Source organism: Cupressus sempervirens, chromosome 8, assembly GCF_028749045.1.
Source record: "Cupressus sempervirens isolate cs-2001-9-10 chromosome 8, ASM2874904v1, whole genome shotgun sequence".
NCBI classification, from domain to species: domain Eukaryota; kingdom Viridiplantae; phylum Streptophyta; class Pinopsida; order Cupressales; family Cupressaceae; genus Cupressus; species Cupressus sempervirens.
Genome location: NC_143125.1, coordinates 45,748,912 through 45,765,708, shown reverse-complemented (window position 1 = coordinate 45,765,708; position 16,797 = coordinate 45,748,912). Strand labels below are relative to the sequence as shown.

The 16,797-nt window shown below is 34.5% G+C and overlaps 1 protein-coding gene across 2 annotated transcripts; it reads right to left on the bottom strand.

Annotated features, from left to right (window-relative positions):
- Positions 1-1,433: 1,433 nt before the first annotated feature.
- On the bottom strand, positions 1,434-7,385 carry LOC149541529 (uncharacterized). Of its 2 annotated transcripts, none has more exons than XM_089796754.1 (6): positions 7,048-7,385; positions 5,719-6,804; positions 3,797-3,903; positions 2,962-3,052; positions 2,708-2,781; positions 1,434-2,464 (listed from the first exon to the last, which is right to left on the bottom strand). In XM_089796754.1, the coding sequence occupies exons 2-6, from the start codon at positions 6,025-6,027 to the stop codon at positions 1,801-1,803; spliced, it is 1,245 nt and encodes a 414-aa protein (XP_089652880.1). In that variant the 5' UTR covers positions 6,028-6,804; positions 7,048-7,385; the 3' UTR covers positions 1,434-1,800. The 2 variants fall into 2 exon arrangements, with proteins under 2 accessions (XP_089652880.1, XP_089652881.1); XM_089796755.1 differs by having other exon boundaries at positions 7,115-7,248.
- Between the last annotated feature and the right edge of the window lie 9,412 nt (positions 7,386-16,797).

Here is a 16,797-nt window from a genome sequence, read left to right as displayed (position 1 = left end):
GTTAAACTCTAAAACGCCCTTATATCAGATATTAGCACCACACTGTTTAACAAGAGTATCATGCTAGACAACAATATCAAATAATTCCACTTTAAATACTAACAGTTGCAATTATCTCACATATGTGAATGCACAAAGATTATAGTCTAAATGTTCTAATACACCTTTGTCCAAATTCACCAAAAAAAAATTAGCTATCAACGTTAAAATCTTTAACAACAGTAACATTTATTCTTCTCCTTTTATTTCAATTTGTTTGTTTGTATCACAATTCTTGGATTAATTTTTGTTTGATATATGATATAATCCAATTCGTTGAAATCTGAAAGTACATTGAAAGAGAAGTGTCACTTTGTTATAGCTTACATTGCACTTCATAACCAAGAAACATATTTTGTCTTCTCACAATATCATCTATCGAATAAAAAATCAATCATACAATCACTACCAGCTGTCTATTAATGCTCCTAAGGTGACAAAAGCTTCATAGGTGATTTCATGCGGTCTTTCCTTCCCTGCATCACCAATCTGCAAGTTCATAAGCATCCCCTAATATTATACTCGGTTGAATGCAGTCGAAGAGTAAATTGTAGTAGGATGGAAATTGGGGCTTCATGGGACTTTTTAAAGAGACAGATCTATTTTGTAACTGTTATTTTATTATAATTCTTTGCCTTAAGCAGAAAGATAAAAGGAGGTCAAAGCTGCTCATAAACCTCACTACCCAATTAAGACACCAAACGCTAGTTTCAGAACTTCACTGTCAAAGTTCTATATCACAACAAAAGAATGTTCACCAGCCTACCAGCTTTTCCAGGCATTTTACATATTTGAGATGTCATTCTCAGATCAATATTCTTTTAGACGCTCATATCTTTGGAATCAATCACTACTATTGGCATGGCGCAGGTTGCATTGTAAATATATGTTGTATAAATACAGAGATGAGAATGTATCAATAGGGCATTCTATTTATGTAATTATGTTTTGTCAAATTTGAGAGATGTGTATTGCTTTTATTAATTAAAGAAGTCCCATTCCGTACTTATAATTTGACACCCTGTCTCTTCAACTGTTTAAAATACTCCATTCAGAATGTTTTTTATGTTGTTTCTCTTTATTCAACTTTCAATGTTCTTGACATTTGCACAGAACTTATTACAGTGAACTTTCTCCAATTTAATGCCATCAACAATTTGGGAGGACCATCTTCTAACTATGAATCTCAGGCAGCTCATGCTTGCCAATGATCCTCTCTCCTATGAAGTAGAAAAGCATGTGTGTCCTATCCACAAAAGTCAAGATTACAATATGCCAACGTGCCACCTTTAAGAGAAATGAACAATTTCTTCTTGTGTTTCTATGAAACTTGGGTTACCGCAGGATGCATAATACGGAAATTCGAAACAAATTCATGGTTCACAATACAAAAGTTATAAAGAAAATGAATCAATATATCCACAAGTCCCTGAAGAGATGACACATACCAGAAGCTTCACCTCAGAGCTCTGTAAATATGCCCTTTTTGACCAGACAACAAAAGCAGCAAAACATATACTCAATTTGATACAAAATGGAGGGTAACATGAAAAGTCATAAAATCAAGTTGCTCAGTGATCATATGTAGACTCTATTTGGTGGAAAATGGAGGACAACTTGAAACATCATAAAATCAAGTTGTTGCCTGCTCAACATGCAGCCACTTTTCAGATGCATCTTATCAAAAAACAAGTCATCAAACACTCGGACACATATCCACATATGATTCGTATGAATGGTAATGCTACTATATCAAATAAATTAGCCATGGCCACAAAACAACAGGTTCTTAGGGATGTTGCATCTGCCTTCAGTCTGAGAACAAGCACTATCAGCAGTTGTTTCACCTATCCATCTACCTTCAACCGTATTATGCTTGTGATGGGATATCATGTTCACAGTATTGTTTTTGTCATCAGTGTCAATGCTCAATTCAGAACCTGGCATCTTGACATGCTCTGAGCGGCTGTCGCTAAATGAAAATAAAGGCATGGAAGGAGGAGGAACCCTGCATTTCAAGCCTGAAACACCAGCAAAGCCCCCTGCAAAGCCCCCTAGAGCCCTGTGAGGTGTAACTCTGTCAACAGGTGTAACCATCACAGTCGTCAAATTTGAGGATGACTTTTCAAGCGATTGATTGCAAAACATACTCCAATACTGCCTGAAGATAGAATCCCTACAAGGCCTTATAATTTGTGACTCTATAGCATTAGGAGACCCATTCATGCCTTCTGCTTGCCAGCAAGGCATTGACTTCAGAAAATGCAGCCTTGCTCTTCGATCAAGAACATATGCCAGGAAGACACCCAAAAGGTGACTAGCTGTAATTACAAACAATAAAGCTAAACTATCTTGCTGTTTCCCTCTTGCCGAAATTGCAGCAGCTTGACATGCTAGCCCAAAAATCCTTAGCCGCAGATGCATGCTGTTGCAGAAATGTGACATATTACATACGCTCAATGAGATAAAAGCAGTAGTCAACTCTTATGCAAATAAATAATTCAATTACCTTAAAGAATAAATAAATATCATAGATTTGCAATCACATGATAATTAGCTGAAGAAAGATTGGAAATCTATACTTCAAATTACAAGCAGAAAAAAAATCATGTACAGTATTGAAAAAGATCCAAAGGAGAGAAATATTGAAATCACGCTCACCACTTACCAAAAGGGAATTTGGTAAAGGATGCTCATGCATGTGGAAAGGGCTAGAGCGTGATAACTAATGTAAGTCCATTCCTGCTTGAACAGACGAAACAAGTTTTTGCCTTGTGAAAAATATCCAAAACAAATTAAGTTCTTCGTAGAGACAACTCCGCAAACTAGTTCTCATTAAGTCAAATCAATTGTGGTGTAGCTGCAAAGATTAAATTGAGAAACAGTATTACAAATAAAAAAGATAACAAAAAATTATCTTACAGTATCAGCCATCAGGAAAATCTGAATGCTTTCCCAGATCCATAGTATTGTTGTAACGTACTGCAAGATGATACCCCTGCATCCTTGATACCTGGAGTATCATTTGGGTTATACTTCACAGAGAGATATTTAATATAATGAGCTGCAACAGCCAAAAAGTTTGTCTCTTATATGGCAAAAAAAAATGTCAACCATGGACGTAAAGCAAACGCTCATTTCTACCATGACTTGTAAGCTTTTCTATACCAACTGGTCATTTTCTATAATTGGCTACTGGTAGAACATTTGATGTAAAACTATTATCATCAATCAACTAAACAGTAAGTTCCATTTCCGATGCTTTCAAAAAATAGTAATACTGACCTAATACTCAGGGAAAATTCTCCAATTGGTTTCATCACATGTTCAAATCTATATAGCCATTAAGGTGACCACTACCGACCAGACTTTAAGGCTTACAATTCTTATTTGACTTAAGCCAGCCCTAGTCTTGCAAGGCAAGGTATGCATATAGTTCAGCTATATATCCCTTTAGCTATAAGCTAACTCGACTGGCTAGAGTACCCTTCTGATTTTTGTTCTTCTATTTCCCTACCAATTTCTCCCAGCATTTCTGCCAAATATTTTGCTCATGTATTCCAGTCCAGTCAAATTTGCCGCCCGGTTCATGCAACTTAGGTGAAGATATTATTGCAATGACAAGCGCAAGAAAGAAAGAGATTAAAAAAAGTTAATTTGATTAATATACTAGTTTTCTTTTGAGACTGTTACCAAAGGAAAAATTACAAATTGCCATAGTTATAAACAAGAACAGTCTAAAAGAAGGAAAATTTACCATTTGGAAAATAGCATCTGAGAGCTTAGAACTGTTATACAGCATACAGCAATCCAAATGTGAACCAAGAAATGTACTTGGGAAGATGATGAATCGTTGTTCATTTTCTGCAAATGCAAAATAGTCCACCAGTAAGGAAATAGCTATTATGTCTCCTCCTGCACTAAAACATACTTTTATACAAGACTACATACCAATTTCGCATTCTGCACATTGGGTTTTCAAGATGCAATTTCAATTTGATCATATCAAAAGAGCAACAGGAATCGTTGATTCAAAAGGATGTTTAAGTTGCAGTTCAGAAACTTAATCAGGGTTCTGATAACAGATATATTTTAAAAGCCTTATTTGAAAATCTGCAAACAATTTAGTCATATCTGAAAAGCCTTAGCATATCTGTGTTACAGGTTTTAAGTCGCAGGTCTGAAACTTAATCAGAGTTAACAGATAAACCATATATATTTAAAAAGCCTTGGCATATCTGAGTTACAGATTTTTCAAAGACATTAGAGAAACATTAACGATGCATTAAGCACAGAGTACTACTAAAAACCCAACTCAGCATCTTGCCATCAATCATGTTTATCAGTTTGTTCTTAATTCTTTCTCTTTTTACTTGTGGAAGTGACAGGAACCTACCCTCATGTCAGGGTGAATGGGAAGAATTCTAGTCCAACTATGCAACATTTTTCTTTGCATATTCCTTCTAAATGGTCCTTAATCCTTCATTCTCTACACAGAAGAAGCATTGATTTTATGTGATTGCAATAAAGAAGAGACAATGTAATATTACAAAGCTGTATAAAGTTTGAATCAATGAATTCTAATTAAGAAAACAATACTCGGACTCTTACAGAAACCACAGAATGGAAGTGATAGTTTTTTCAAGGGCAGAGACATGACAACTAAAGAGGCTCAAGTTTCTCGGAATCTATTGTAAGAAGTTCCACTTAACAATGCTTTATTCACACATTACAATATAGTCCATTAATATTAACTAATGTTGACTTGATAAAGGTTCACCTATGTGACACTAAGATTCCTTCGGCGTATCATTATGTGTTACATAGGAGTCCAGTATCTAAGTTTTTCTTCAGAAAGCAAGAGTGAGCCAAGCGAAAAACAGCTATACAAATAAAAGCATAGGACCAAAGGGCATGGAGACCGAGAAACATCAAACAGTTTGAATAATCAATACCTTCAAAACTTGTGCAAAAATAAACAACTCATGTTTGACATTTAATCCAAATTAAAATGAAGAAGAATAAAGACATTGCATGCTCCCCCGTGATTAGCATATTCAGTGGACACCTGAAATAAATTATTTATGCTTCAGCTCAAAAAATTATAGTTTCGTCAATGGAAAAAATCTGTTATCAATATCACTCATATAGAATTAAAATCGCTTAACATTGCCACCCACGCATACAAACGCACCATTGGCCCAGGTATTACATGCATAACTTCAACTCTACCTTGACATTTACCATGAAAGACCGGAAAAGCTTAAGCAGCGCATCTAAAAGCAATTTAAAGTTGGAACGGGAACTTTCTTACAAAGCATCAATTAAGATAAAAGCAAACAGAACTAAGTATTTTAATGAACTGCACAAGTAAAGGATTCGACGATCTCTGCAACCTTGATGATAACACTTCCTCACCAAAATTAAACATTGTATGTGCGCATTATTATAGTAACAAGTTAACAACTGAAAGTGGAAACCTCAGACTAGATCCTTGAAAAAGACCCAAGGCTTTAAATGTATATTGTGCAAAAGGTAAATAGTGCCCTAATATAGAAATGCCTTCGTTGATTTGACATGTTTATCTACATTTCTAATCAACAAAAAGCGAAAAACGAAGTGATCTTAAGTTAAAAAGACGATATGCAGAAGGCAAAACAATGGATGTAGTAACCATACAGGCCTGAACAGATGTAAGGTGCACGCAGCCAGCTCGCACGCAACAGGGAAGGAAGCAATGCTATCCATATATGAAACAGATTTCAACCTGTAAGCTCCTTCCAGTCTTGAATCTCTAAATCCCAATGACCACCAGTTGTACGAATCGCAAATTGGCTTCACTACTCCACCTGCCTTCACCGCTGCCTTTAGTTGGGCTGCACCTTGCCTTTGTGCTTCTTCAGCTGCCTTTTTTGTTCTCTCATACAGCTCCCTCTCTGCTGCGACTCCTAATCTCACTCCCATCCATGACAAACCTTCGTACTCCATGGTAATACTTTCTTTGGAGTTACCAAATTTTTATCAATTCACAAAAGCTCAAAACACATTCCCCTACCAAAAACCATTATAAAACCAATTTCAAACTCCCTGTATCCAATGATCCTTGCTCGAATCTATTACCCACCCACTTAACAACCCAGAAGTTACACCATTCCAAAAATACCCTATACCCACAACTTAAGCCCTCCACAAAATCCCTCAGAAACTCCACTCACAGAACCCACATATATACACAAACCACTGCAATAATCAACACCATAATAAACTACTGCTTACCCAAATCATAAAATCAGACATTACACGAACTCAAATCCTAATATCAGAAATTATCCAAGCCAAAATAATCATAACATCTCTTTGCCCTCCATTAAACTGCCCTAAAACCACCATCTCCGAACGCTACAAGCACACACCCACGTATCCAATCATCATCATCATTAACCAATGTTGCTTAAGTAAATGATAAAATCATAAAAATCTCATAGCCAAATAATCACATCTTTCCATTTTCAACCTTTACCCAATTTTTTTTCCAAAAAAAAATACTATCTCCAAACCCTACATATACTCACCCGTCTAACCCATAACCAACGCCATTAAAATCCATTGCTTAACCAAATCACAGAATCAAATTTCACACCGCCCCAAACAATCACATCGTCAATCTGTCCATGAATACTACGTTGATCCACCTCATTACCCATAAATCAAACACTACAGAATTTGAAATAACGACATGAGGAGCATCCCTACATCCCTGCATCTCTGCAAATCCAACATTTTAAGCATAGAATTTTATGTTTGTCAGGTCAGTCAATTTCTAGTCAAAAAAGGAATATAAGGTCAATGTGCGACAGCCATTTAAAAAATAGTAAAATGACATTTTCACAAAGCTCATCATTACTTTGCAGGCAAATGTTTATGTTCCTGACGGTTAACAGACACTGTTATATGTCCGCAGTTCCTAAAAAATACGTTGCCTTTTGTAAAAAGATGCGATTAAAATACTTATTTTATTCCTGCAGCGGCGGCGACAAATTTGCACGCTGAACGTACAATTTTTTTGTGGGCTTACAAAAATCATAAGGATTTCTTTAGATGTTTTTCTCTTTCAGAAGTTGTGTTCATAATCATGAATTTCCCGTCACGCGCAGACACAGAGATGAAAGTTGATGAAAATCTGTCAAATGTCGTGACTAAATTATGTGTAATACTCTGTTTTGCCCTGTCCGGACTGTTGAAGCTATTCCCGACATCCCTGTTTTTATATTCTGCTAAAAATTTATCCGTCGATTGACGGCCTCTATGGACCCATGCATGTGAGTGATGTTTTCGAGGTTGTTTGTAAAGCATTTGTTTTATTGGTGACCCATATCATGACAACTATAAAATATGTTTTTCCTTCAAATTCAGGAGGGACCAACCTGCAAATCCCTACCTGGACAGTTAATACTTCAGTTAAATTTTGGTCTTCCGTTAGAATTGTAATAGGGAAAGAGACCTATCAGTCGCCCATGCTCTAATGGCTAGTCACTATCGTTACAATTTTTTTAAATATCACTCATAAAAAATTCTAAAAATGATACATTATTGAATGTATTAGTAGTGGATTACACATATACTAATAGATGATCGTTTTTTAACACTATTAGTTGTTGATTGGTCTATTTGTATAAAAAGTACTATTGAGGAAGGAAAAAATGACCGAGAATAATGTATTTAAGACCACCTCACATCCACGAGTTCTACAAAGAGCTCTATAAATGTGAAAAAGTTGAAAGGTTAGCTTCAAGCTCTTAACTTACCTACGGAAGCTCACCAAAAAGATTGGCAAATTTTGACATACGAATTAGGAGTTCTAGGTGTGTGAAGTTAGCTTGGGTGACTAGTGGATCTCTTCCCCTAAGTTATGGAAGACTCTTCTCTAAATTCAAATGACTGAATCAATCTCAAGTTATGACAAGATTTTAAGAGAAAATTATGTATTTTTTTTTCCTTTTTGATAGAGGGTCATTGTGTAAATTTTGATTATCAAGAGGAGTAAAAATAGTATCATTTAACCAATCTTATTACTTAAACTAATTAAAGGTACTTCAAAATGATTAAGGTTAGAGGGTGTTGATTAAAGAGAATAAAAGTGTTTATTTAATTTTTCAATTTATGTTGTATAGTTGTAAATATGTATCATGATCTATTTTGTTTTATATATAAGTTGATTATAATAGAAGATGTATTTTTTTAATAGTTTGAATTTGTTTTTTTTGAGTTATTCTTGTAGTCTTCAAAATGATTAAGGTTAGAGGGGTGTTGATTAAAGAGAATAAAAGTGTTTATTTAATTTTTTAATTTATGTTATATAGTTGTAAGTATGTATCATGATTTATTTTGTTTTTTTATATAAGTTGATTATAATAGAAGATGTATTTTTAATAGTTTGAATTTTTTTTTGGAGTTATTCTTGTAGTCTAGATTATATTATGGATGAAGATGTGTCTCTTGAATAGGATTGTATCTATGATGTAGTTCTCCTATTTTTACTTTTATCTCTTACTTTCCCATGTTGGTCATTTAGATAATCTCTTTGCTCTATAACAGAAAGTCGAGAAAAAAAAAAACAACTACAAATGGGCCACGTGAAACAATACCTTTTAATAACACTAAAAATCAAAATTGATTGAAGATAAACCATTAAAATAAGAGGAGGAAGCTGCTAAATCCATTGACAATGTATAAATCCATGTATCCTTGAGAAAAATATATTTGTTACTCATTAGTTTGTGTGCCAAAATCTCTTCATATTGAGTATCTATGATATTGTATATAAGGATAGCCTCATATCATTTGTTATCATCAAATCTTATTTACGTAACATTGTATAAAGACCTAGAGCTTACATCAACAATTGCATTTGTGGATTGCCCATTATTAATGCAGGAGCATTTTGTTGGTATGTGGCAACTGATCATAATGTTGAGCAAAATTTTGGCAACTTTTCTAGTTGTGTTTCCCCCTAAAAATCAATTAATAGGAGAGTGAAAGGGAGGCAAAGGCCCCTTGTAGAGTTTGGAGGGTTAAGAAACCCCCAATTAGAATATGGGGGCAAAGCCCACAAAAGGGTAAGGAGGAAATGCCCCCAGCTAGTTCAAGTGTAATGTTCCTAATTTTAATTAATTTGGGGCCCAAGTTACTAATGTTTATATTGGTGGGTTTCAATTGATTTAGTATATCTCAGACCCATTTTTAATTAATTGCTCCGTAGGTGTTGACCATCGGTTATCTTTGTACACCCTCGAGATGTTTATTCGAAGGGTATTTAAGCATGGCATGTAGATTGTAGTTAGTATGCTTTTGGATTATTTTCTATGTACGATGAATTCTTGTTGGAGTTCTAGATCGTTTGCCATTTTGGAAGTGAAAGATCTTCCCTATTTGGCTTGCGCGATTTCGGTGGGATTTAACCCTTACCCTATTCCATCTGTGTATTTCTTGATTTGAACTTGACAAATATCGATATATTTTGTGGAGCGACTTTATTGGTATATCATGTTTGTATATCTGAATTACTTGTCAAATATTGTTGATTACCAGGAATCATATGTAGCTTACTAACCATGGCACAGGACCTCCCTCACTCCATTCTCTGCGTTTTCCTTCTTTGTCCCACACCATACAACTTTTCGTTTACTTACTGTATGGCTACCCATAACCCACCATACAACCATACTGCTACCATACAGCCTATCCCAGACTATCATACAACCTATCCCAAACTACTGTATGGCTTCAGCCATCACCATATGGACATCCTTCTTGGACTATATGATCACCCCTTTTGCCTCCTGATTCCACCGTACCTAATGCATTGACTACCCGAGGCACGAAGGAGAACTACCTGAGGCACTCGAAAGACTACTTGAGGCATGGAGGAGAACTACCTAAGGCAATCAAAAGACTACCAGAAGCATGGAGGGAGAACTACCTAAAGCATTTTCTATTGGGAGCGCATGACAAGGCTACCTAAGTAATTGCCTACAGATCAAGATCACCTACAGGTTGAGTTCACCTTAGGAACATTATAGTGGTATCAGAGTTAATGATCTTGCCAGCCTGTTGGGATGATTGAGAGATTTTGGGATTGGGATAGCGTTATGGTGCCAAGGAGTGATGGAGAGTGGTGATTGAAGACACTACATGGGATCGGAAAGGAGTTCAGCGAGGGTGTTGATCTTCCATTAGATTTGTTGGAAGTATGTTTGTGTAAGGTTAACCAATTACCTTCAAGATTTATATAGAGAATCCTCTCACTGATTAAAGATACCTTAAGTCAACCCAAACTTTTAAGACACCATGACAAGGGGAAAAGGTTGGCAGTTGCAACATGTCTCAGTGAGATCTTGAGAATATTGGCTCCTAGAACACCATATGATGATAACACCATGATAGGGATCCTGCATTTGATTGTTGATAGCTTTTAGAATCTAGATGACATTAGTGTTGATCCCTTTTGCAAAAAATCTACAATCTTGGAGAATTGTGCAAATGTTTAAATGGGTAACCTCCTCTTAGATCTCGAATTGCAAAATTCGGTCGATGATATGTTTCATCACTTTTTGGCCACCATCAAGGAAGATCATGATACTAAGGTTTTAGTCACTATGGAGAGCCTTATGATTTCGTACATTGAGGAGATGTATGAAATATCCCAACCCATCATATCTATGTTATGGGCTATTCATAATCTTGAATGTGTCCCCTCTATAACTGCATGTAGATTGGTCAGTCATATTTTCAAGCATTGTGAAGAAAAAACAATATCTCATTTTCACAAGTGGGAGAAAATAGATGGCAGTAATAAGGACAATACATTACACCAGAATGAAGACATTCTTATAGGGCTGCTCCAAGAGGAATTGTTAATCTTTCTTCTATACCAACCTGGGAAGAACACCAAAAAAATGAAGAGGTTTCTTGCATAGATCTTGTGAAGACATGTACAGATCAAGTTATGCCCATCACCAAGGTTGTTTCTAAGACTATGTGTCTGTCATTGAAGCTATGTCCATCACCGTGGTCATGTTCATCACCAAAGTTATATGTCTGTCACTGTGGTTGTATCTGTCACCATAGTTGTGTTTATTTTTGTCACCCTCACTGAGGTTGTTGTCATGTCTATCATCGTCACCAAGTCTGTTACAAAGTCCCTCACCATGTCCATCACCATCATGTCTATCACCGTTGTTATGTCCATCACTATCGTCAAGTTTATGTCAATCATCGTTATGTCTGCCACCGTCATGTTTGTCTTTGTCATTGTGTTCATCACCTTCATTGAATTTGTATCTGTCATCACCATCATTACCGTCGTGGTATTTGTCGTCGTCGTTACATCTATCACCATCGTTGTGTTAGTCACCGTCATTATGTTTGTTATTGATGTCATTGTATTCATCATCATCATTGTGTCTGTCACCATCATTGTCTCAGTCACCATTTTTGTATCTATTACCATCATGGGATTCATCGTTGTCGTTGCGTCTATCACCATCGCTATGTCAATCAATGTTGTTGTGTCCATTATCGATGTCATTATATTCATCATCGTCGTTGCATCTGTCACCATCATTGTGTTAGTCACTATCATTGTGTCTGTTACTGATGTTGAGCTTGTACCCATCATCGTAGTTGTGATCATTCATGTCATTATTGTCCACTAGTGCAGCTACAATTGTTGAGACATTGCTCATTGTCGAGGCTCTATCCATCGTTGAGGTTTCAACTAGGGTTCTGTGTGCCGCCAAGGTTTATCTATAGCTAGAATTGTTGGGTTTGTTCCAACATCAGCATTTGTGTGTATGACCATACCCGAAGAGATTGATGAACATGATGACATTGATGTATGTTATGATTGGCATCCTTGGGATCCTGGTGACTCAAGACATGACAATGTTTTTATCCGAGTGGCACAACGAAAGTTTTGTGAATATTTACTCTCCTTTCCTAAGTGTGTGTATGTGATCATGATGCTACATGAAGACTTCAGAAGATACAACTATCGACCTCCACGCATGGTTTGGGATCCTGGAGTTGTGAATTGCTTAAGGACAAGCAATTTTTGGGCAACGAGGATTTGTAATATTCCCAATTTTAATTAATTTGAGGCCCAAGTTATTAATGTTTGTATTGGTGGGTTTCGATTGATTTAGTATATCTCAGACCCATTGTAAATTAATTGTTATGTATGTGTTGACTGTTGGCTATCTTTGTACACCCTCGGGATGTTTATCTGAAGGGTATTTAAGCACAACATGTAGATTGTAGTTAGTATGTTTTTGGAAATTATTTTCTATGTACGGTGAATTCCTGTTGGAGTGCTTGATCATTCACCATTTTGAAAGTGAAAGATCTTCCCTATTTGGCTTGCACAGTTTTGGTGGGATTTAACCCTCACCCTATTCCATCTATGTCTTTCTTGATTTGATTCTAACAAATATCAATATATTTTGTGGAGCGACTTTGTTGGTATCTCTTGTTTGTATATTTGAATTACTTGTTAAATATTGTTGATTACTAAGAATCATATGTAGCTCATTAACTGTGGCGTGGGACCTCCCTCATTCCATTCTCCATATTTTTGTTCTCTATCCTGCACCATACAACTTTTTGTTTACTTACCGTAGGGTAAAAGCACAAACCTGTGTCACCTTTTATAAAGGAGAAGTGATATCAGAATTTAAAGTCTTCAACTTTAACGAAATAAAAGTGGCATTTGTTCTTAGAATTTGAAGATGATGTAAACTAATGAAATGTGTAAAATTGGATGAAGTTTATGTCTATAATTTTTTTTAAAAAAATTGAGTGAAAATTTTATTTATTTTTGAATTTTTAAAGTGTATTTTTTAATTTTTTAAAAATACTAAAAATATAGAGTTTTTTTCCCGTCAAACAAATATATGCAAATCTTCATATTTTGGTTTGATTTTGGAATATGTTAGAGTTAACATGTATACCTGGTGCACTGAAAAAGAAAAATTGAAATTCGGCTAATATTTTTGAAGTTATAACTGGTCAAAGTCAAAGTTATCAGAAATAGATAATTTTTTTCTCCCGTCAAACATTTTCCATCAAATCTACATTTTTTTTTTTTAATTACATATTCTTGAAGAAGACTCTCTCCTCTAGTGCACCATTAAAAAAAAAAAAAATTAACATGATTTACTATTTTTTTCTTATTTTTGAATAGACATCTTCCTGAATCTTAAGATACCTACTTGTAATATTTTTAAATTATAACATATTATTCATAATCAAAACTTTAAAAAAATTATACAATCATAATCGTGACTCCGAGAACTACTAAAGTATATTTTTAGTTTTAAAAAATACTTCAATTTAGTAGGTCAAATTGGCCTTCAAAGTGAGATGTTTACAGAAGTTCTGATTTTTGCTTGTTTGGCTGCCACATAGATAGTTACGACCGGAACAGTTTTGGTCATAACCGTTTCGGCCGGAACAGTTACGGCTGAAACCCCTAGTCGGCTTGATAAACCGCTAGCGGTTAGTGTGACTTTTTGATATAAAAAAATATTGTTTTCTCTTTTTTAAATAATTAAATATATAGGGACAACGAAAATTGAAAGAAGATTTGCAAAAAAAATTAATTTTGAAGCAATTTTCAACAACTGTTTTGCGGATTTAATCAATATTGCAAAGGATCGAATAATTTGAAGGTGCTTTTTTTCTCTTCTAATTATTTTTATTTTTATGTATTATATATTGAACCATTAGCTGATGATATTTAGTGAAATCTGATTTTTTTATTTTTTTTCTATAGGTTGAATTATTCAATGGGTAGTAAAAGGAAAAGATCAAGGAAATATGATAGAAAAAGAGATGACAAAATGAAAGGCCATACAAAACATGCTCAAAACCAACCTACTGAAATTCCTGAACATGATGAGATTCATGAAGAAAATGAAAGTAATGAAGAGAAAGAAATTGGCAGTTCTATTGATAGAGACAAATTAGAAAGCATAAAAAATTTGATGGATTTGGATGAAGAACTACTTTTTAACCAAATTCCATCTAAAGATATGATAAATGATAACACTATCAAAAAGCATTGTCAGAACATGTGGGATGAATATTTCAAAGATAAAAGTATATTTGGACAGGCACAATTATTTGTCAAGTTATTTAGGAGAAGAGATATGAGACCTGTCTTAGAGTTGTTGGGTGTTGATAACAGGAAAAGCCATGCTCATAATATTAATAAAACAATAGTTGAAAATTTGCAAAATGTTTATAACAAAATTGACAACACAACTCGAGGAGGTGATTTGAGTAATGCACGTAGAGCATTGATGACTACTATATCTAGTAGAAAATTGACACATAGAAAATAGGTACATGCAATTTCTGATGTACTACATATATCTAGAAGAACTGTCCAGAGATACATCAAGAGGAGAAATATGCTAGATGATAACATTGAGAATAACTGGGTGACTATTTGTAGAGTTCCTCGAAAAGACAGGATTTCTGAAGAAGTAAAAAGACAAGTTACTGAATTTTGGACCACACATTCTCATGTTTCTTCCAACAGGCGTGATACTATACAAATTAAAGATCAAGAAACAGGGGCCAAAATTGAACATCCAAAACATTTCATAGATATAACTCAAAGTGAACTTTTTGAAGCATTCAAACAAGAATTTTCAAATGTCAAAATATGTCAAAGAATGTTTGAGAGTTTACGTCCTTCCTTTGTACGCATAAATAAGATGCGAGAAACTTGTTGTTGTAGAAATCATGTTGAATTTGGTCTACACTTGCAATCATTTAAAAAAGTTATGGCAATACTTGATCCTAATTTGGTCATCCCTAGCAGTACAACACAATTTGTGAGGTCCATATTATGTGATAAATTAGAAGATTCAGATGAATTCAAAGTGCAATGCATCAAAAATCAGTGTGAAGTTTGTGCAGATTTGCACAAATTTTTTCAAATTATGCAAGTTGAGAATATTAATGAATCCACACCAGTTTCATGGATGAGATATGAATATGAGACATACCAAAATAATAGAGGGGATGAATCCAAAAAAAATTTATTGAAGAAGAGTGAATTGCATTATGATGAGTTCATGGCCAAGTTCCATCCATTGATATATCCACATATCCAACATTGTCATGGTGCACGATGGCAAGCTAAACAGTTTCGTGATTCCAAAAATTGTTTTCCACCTGGTTGTATACTTTCAATTGTAGATTTTTCTGAGAATTATACATTTGCACCTCATACAGAGCTCCAAAGCCAATATTATCATTCTGAACAAGTTGCAATATTTGTGCAAGTGACCTATAGACATGCACAATTTGAGGTGGATCAGATAGAAAGATTGGATGAAAATGAACGCATCATCATCAAAGAGGTTCATTTCTATATTAGCGATGATAAAGTTCATGACAGGAGTTATGTGGCTCATTGTTTTGCAATGTTCTCTGAAGATCTCAGAAATCGTGGAATAAATGTTTCAGAGCACTGGATTTGGTCTGATGGATGTGCAGGTTAGTATACACGAAATAATTACACATTTATTTAACTTTATTTTAACTTGTATTTATTTGGACATGTCTATTTCTATTTAATATATGTACTTGGATAATTGTAGATACTTATCATGTTTCACGTTCACAGGACAATTCAAATCTGCAAAAGCATTTAATTGGTTAGCAATGCAACATGCTAGAACCAATGTTAAGTTTTTATGGAATTTCTTTGAAAGTGGACACGGAAAAGGGGAGCATGATGGAGCAGGAGCATGTATAAAATGTGCACTTCGACAACATGAACTTGTAGGTAAATATATGCATTTTTTAAATGTACATGTTTAATACTCTAATAGCATATATTTTAAATTTTATATATACATGCATATTTTATGTACATACAGGGAATAGGATAGAGAGCGCAAATCAAATTCTTGAATGGTGCAAAGTTCATTTTGCTACTCGAAATACTGAATACAATAAGCGTTACTTTTGGGAGGTGAAAGGTGAACTAAGTTATATTTATTTTTAATGTCTTTTTCAAATCAAGTTGAGTTTTTAATTAAATATTTATTTTGAAATATGAAAATTAGTTTTTGTATTTGTAACAGATATAGATCGATCTAATCCTTACAATTGTCAAACAATTCCTGGAATTAGAAGTTTACATCAAGTGATGACTACAGGAAACCATAAACCTCCAGTACTTAAAGTAAGAGAGAAAACATGTTTTTGTGATGATTGCATTAAGGACAATGTAGTGAGTGCATGTGAAAATATTGAGAATGGATATGTTTCACATTGGGATTTGAAGGAGATAGTTAGAAAGCCTCCTTTTGAAGATGTTGACATTGACATTGACATTCATGATCCTGTATATTCAGCTGATTATGAGCGCATTTCTGATTTAGTTGTGGCAGGTTTGTGTGCATATATACGTATATATAAATTAATATACATGTATATTTTTTTTTAAATTAATTTATATTTCTCTTTTTATATACATGCAGGAGATATTTTTGCAGTTCAAGCCTTACCACATAATGCAGAAAATGTGGACTATTATCTTTTAAGATGCACAAAAGCAAAACACAAGTTGCTAGAAGGAACTATAGATGCTGATGAACAGTCATATCCAATTGGATCAGTTGTTATTGAAGGAACATATTATCAACAAACAAGGGTAATTGGTAGTGGTATTGAATTTAT

Coding starts and splice junctions, on each gene's coding strand:
- LOC149541529 (XM_089796754.1), bottom strand. CDS start 6,027: ATGGAGTACGAAGGTTTGTCATGGATGGGAGTGAGATTAGGAGTCGCA. Junction 3,053..3,796: donor CAGATGCTATTTTCCAAATG/GTAAATTTTCCT, acceptor ATGATACTCCAG/GTATCAAGGATGCAGGGGTA. Junction 2,465..2,707: donor CTTTACCAAATTCCCTTTTG/GTAAGTGGTGAG, acceptor TTTCTGCAACAG/CATGCATCTGCGGCTAAGGA.